The following is a 4,549-nucleotide window of genomic DNA, read 5'->3' as shown; positions in this document are numbered from 1 at the left end:
GGCATAATCTACATTATTGCATATCCAGCATTGTATCATAATAGTCTTGCCATAAGAAATGCAATAAATGGGTCACAATTCATTGAAACGAGACAAGTTAGTTTACAAAATTACAATTCTAGCCTAGTTCAATTGTTTAAATTAGTCTTGAGAGGGCCATTCTATCTTACCTATGGCTCACAAGATTGGATGTCCAATGGGTCCTCTCATCTCATACTGGTACAACCAGCCTACTGACAGCATGCCTGGAGTGCACAAGCATCAAGGTTTTTCTGTCAGAAGGAAATACTTCAATTAACCCATACTCATTGATCCAGTCACATTTGATCATTATTCTTACAGGATACATCAAACCTATGTTTCTCCTGCTGCCAGCATCCTGCATACAAGTAATAAATGATGGGTTCAGATGTGGACACAAGTATAATCTCTAGACCACACAGAATACAATACAATAAATAATTAACATTTTACTTGCCTACGCCTCTTGCAAGATAGATAGGTGAAGGCAAGACATCACTTGGACATCCATAAAAAACACAAATAGAAGGAAAAAAAAAAACATTTTAAAAATGGCCGTGAAATAAAAAAGACATTTACTATCTAAAATTGATTTTTAAAGTACTATTACCATTGGAAACTGTGTATAACTAGTGCAACGGCCATATTCCTGATGCAATCCCACATAATACTCCCATCCAATTAAATTTGGTGCTTCAGGTTCAGGATATTAAATACAAAACATATAACATTCTCAGAAGTCAGAAACATTGCAATGAACTTCAGAGTTTCCCCATGGCTTGAAAACTCAGATGAGTCCGAGTCAATTTGACCAAGTCGGATCGGACTCAGATAGAGTCAAGTAAGTTTCACGGAATTCCACCTAAGCACGAGTGTTCGTCAGAAACTTGCATGATTGGACTAACTTGACCAAGTCATGACTGAATTAAACAATATTGACACGAATTTTTACCATAAATCAAGAAACTTTTTTTGGAAAATTACGAATTTCTTTTTAATGTTTCAAAAAACATGAAAAATGAGAGAGGTAATTGCAAGATTTGATATTCCTAAGAATAGTTTAATTGGAAAATCTAAATCTATACAATATATTTGGTCCGTTCATTTCTAACAAATTTGTTTTAAACAACAACATCAGAAATAAATTATATTCATTCTTATTTATTTTGTATAAGTATTATTGTATTGCACTAGTGCATAATATTAGGTAAAAACTTTTGCTAGATTTTCCATAATTAATTTCTTTCAATTTTCTTAGTTTTTGTAAGAATAAAAATATCTTTCATGAAAACTATATTTAACTGTTCGAGCCAACAATTTCAATTTGAGTTGTTCAATTCTGATCCATAGACATCAAGCCAAGTCCGGTCTGGGTTTCAGAACCACGGTTTCATAAATGAGTGAAGCTAGTATGTAATTAAGTTTACCAAGGTGGTTGTGATCTTATCTCCAAAATCAATTGGATCGGATTCAAACCACAAATCCGAAACCGATTTGCTTGATGAGTGGTGTTTATATGCTAAATTTGTTAATTTTATTTAATGCAAAGTCAAACGGTAAAAAACTAATGAAATATTTAAGCATTAAAATTAACCCACAACCTTTTTTTTTTTAACTGCCTGATTTTGTAATGAATAAATTCGAAAATTTATAAATATGAAATGCACATGCATCACTCATGAAGTAGAACGGTTTCAATGGTTTAGATTTGCCGTTTGAAGCCCATCTAAATTTTTTTGGAGTTAAGCACACCAATCCCCTTGATAAACTTTAAGTACATACTAGCATCTCTTTATATATTACCTACCACATTTTAATAATCTCCACGTTTCTAGTGATTAGATTAAGAGGCCTAGTATTTTTGCATGATTTGCAGATCAAACCCAAGTCTAAAACTCAGGTTTAAGGTGACTAAGATTGTCTAAAATCTGCCCTTTCTTTTTTCGAATTAACTCAACCAAATTGGTTTACAGTTAGTTCATGTATATTTATAGAGCTAAGGGCCTCAATTTATTCAAAGGTTAATTTGTAGTATCAGACCTAATAGTTGTATACTTGTATGCTATTTGAAAACATCTCGACAAACTATGAAGTGTTCATTGCAAATGACAAACATCCAGAGTTATCTGAGAGCACAATGAATTATTTAATCCTAATTTTCTGAAAACCCCTAAATAACTGTACCTCACAGATGCTTTGCGGTGCTTCGCTTAGAACCCCCTGTACCTTCTCTTTCACCGGTAGCTTTTCTTCCATCTGTATTTTGCGCTTTCTGAACCAAACCATCGTTTCTCTCCCTGACCCTTTTACCCCCTATTATCTCTGAAGAATGCCGTTTTCTAGCTGGATTCTGAACATTGCCGGGCACCAGAATCATATCTAAACCGTCAACTTGCCTACCGAGTGTGTGTAATGTACTATCAACCAGTGTAGACAACTGTTCAGAACCAACTGCCTTGGAGGCTATTTCGGTAAACTTGCGACAGAGCTCCCATTTTCGACGTGCCGCAATCAACTTCGTATCCTCGACCATGTCCTTGTTTGCTTCGTTGGTCCACCGCTTCAAAATATATTTTTCAGGCAACCGCTTGATGTTCATCGCATCGAGCACCTTCAGTGCATGACAACACAACAATCCAAAACTCTCAAACTTGTAGCAGCTACATGAGATAGTTTCATTGACAGGGTTCCCAAAAACTTTATAAGACTTGTCAGAGCGATAAGCATCATCCAGATCAGATATTCTGATGGAGTAGTTATTGTCTGACAGGCCTTCAATAAGTGCGGCTACGGAGAGTTCATACTCATCCTGAAAGATCTGGAAAGCTCTTGGTGTGTACAACTTGCTTGTTTGGTGGAGAATGGGGGCTTTGACCTTGATTATTGGTTTTTCGTGTGCCAATACAATCTCCTTCTCACGAACTTCATTAACCACCTTCTCAAAATGCTTGAAGAAACCAATGATATTCACATCTGACTTCAGATAGTTGTGCAAAGCCTTATTCAGACTCTCACATGGTTGTGTGTTTCTCATTCCCAGGCTAAAAAGATTCTTAACAAAACAGTAAGCCCATTGTTTCCTGTCATTGTATAGAGAAGCCAACCAAGTGTTTCCATTTGTCTTGATTATGAGATCAGTAAAGGCTGCTTCAAATTCCACTTCTTGCTCAAGCTCATACAAACAAACTCTAAATGCATCGATGAGCTCTAAGCCGAGATGTTTGGTTGCAGTCTCCATTATTTGCCACGCACAGAATACATGCACTGTTCCCGGCATTACATTTCCTATGGCTTGTACCATTGCCAAATCCTGATCGGTAATTATAGTTACAGGTTTCTTTCCTTTGTGTGTTTCCAGAAAGGTATTAAAGAGCCACTCAAAGGATTCCACACTTTTATCGTATAATAATACCGCTCCAAATACTATGGCCTCTCTAAAATGGTTCAATCCAACAAACACACCAAAGGGCCTAAATTCCTTATTTCTGCAATACGTTGTGTCAAAGGTAACAACATCACCAAAATGGGCATAGTCGCTCAACATTTTCGAATCCGCCCAAAAAACGCTAACAATTCGGTTCTCGCCATCTAATAGCTCTACATGCAGAAAATCAGGGTTATCCAAATCTTGTCGCTTAAAGAAACTCAACAAACTAACTGCGTCCCCGTAAAACAGAGCTCCTTGACTCTTACCCCTCAAGTAATTTTTCTCATCTACACAAGTAAAATCAACATTAACGGGTCCATCGGGTTCGGTATCAGAGCCCGAACCCTCAGTTACTTCCCCCCTTCTGAGTTCATGATTATGCCCAGAAATAAACTCAACAACATGGTACCTTTGTGTGCCTCTAATCAATTTGATCCCCATGCGAACAGCACAACCAGTTCGTGTCTCAGCTCTGGCATCATTAAAGTCGTATCGTTTATCCTTTTTTCGAAAACCCTCTGAGGAGCAAACAAAAGTTTGTGAAGTAATTTCGCCGGTCCGGCTCCTGTTCGTCCAATGCTTTCTGACATTGAATCCCATCGTACTACCGTAGTTAACCCAGAAATCCCAGGCTTCTTTTGCGGTGTTGAATTCCATGTCTACTCGAGGGATCCAGTTTACTCCCACGCTCAACTCCATGCTATCAACAAATTCAATCCCCCTATTTACTCAGCAAATCTTTATTTGTTTTCGAATTGGAAGAGAAAATGGCGCGAGAGATGAACTTCGGAGGAAAAGGAGGGGGAGAACTGCGGATTTACAAGATTTAGGGTTTGATACCGCGAGGGAAGGAGTTGCTAGGGGAAGCGATTGTAATTGCAAAGTAGATGGCAATGAAGAATGCGAGAGATTCATCAGGGTTGGCCCAAAAAGTTTCAACTCAGATCAGACTTTCGGATAAGGAAAGGAAAAACGCAAAAAAGAATGTAGTAATATGAAAAATGGGCCAAGTGGGCTTTTTGGGCCTATTGAAATTTAAAAGGTTTCTTGCACATTGCCATACAAATGCAACTCTTTTAGGACTCAAAAATAATAATAATA

The 4,549-nt window shown here is 37.5% G+C and overlaps 1 protein-coding gene across 1 annotated transcript; it reads right to left on the bottom strand.

The window, feature by feature from the left end:
• On the bottom strand, window positions 1–4,348 carry LOC144571293 (protein FAR1-RELATED SEQUENCE 5-like). Its single transcript, XM_078320527.1, has 2 exons — window positions 2,206–4,348; window positions 1–379 (listed from the first exon to the last, which is right to left on the bottom strand). Exon 1 carries the CDS (start codon window positions 4,145–4,147, stop codon window positions 2,207–2,209), a length of 1,941 nt encoding a protein of 646 aa, XP_078176653.1. The 5' UTR covers window positions 4,148–4,348; the 3' UTR covers window positions 1–379; window position 2,206.
• Between the last annotated feature and the right edge of the window lie 201 nt (window positions 4,349–4,549).

The sequence above is a fragment of the Carex rostrata genome, chromosome 19, assembly GCF_964058835.1.
Source record: "Carex rostrata chromosome 19, lpCarRost1.2, whole genome shotgun sequence".
In the NCBI taxonomy this organism is placed as follows: domain Eukaryota; kingdom Viridiplantae; phylum Streptophyta; class Magnoliopsida; order Poales; family Cyperaceae; genus Carex; species Carex rostrata.
The sequence above is the reverse complement of the archived record's forward strand: the minus strand, read 5'-3'. Positions and strand labels throughout refer to the sequence as shown.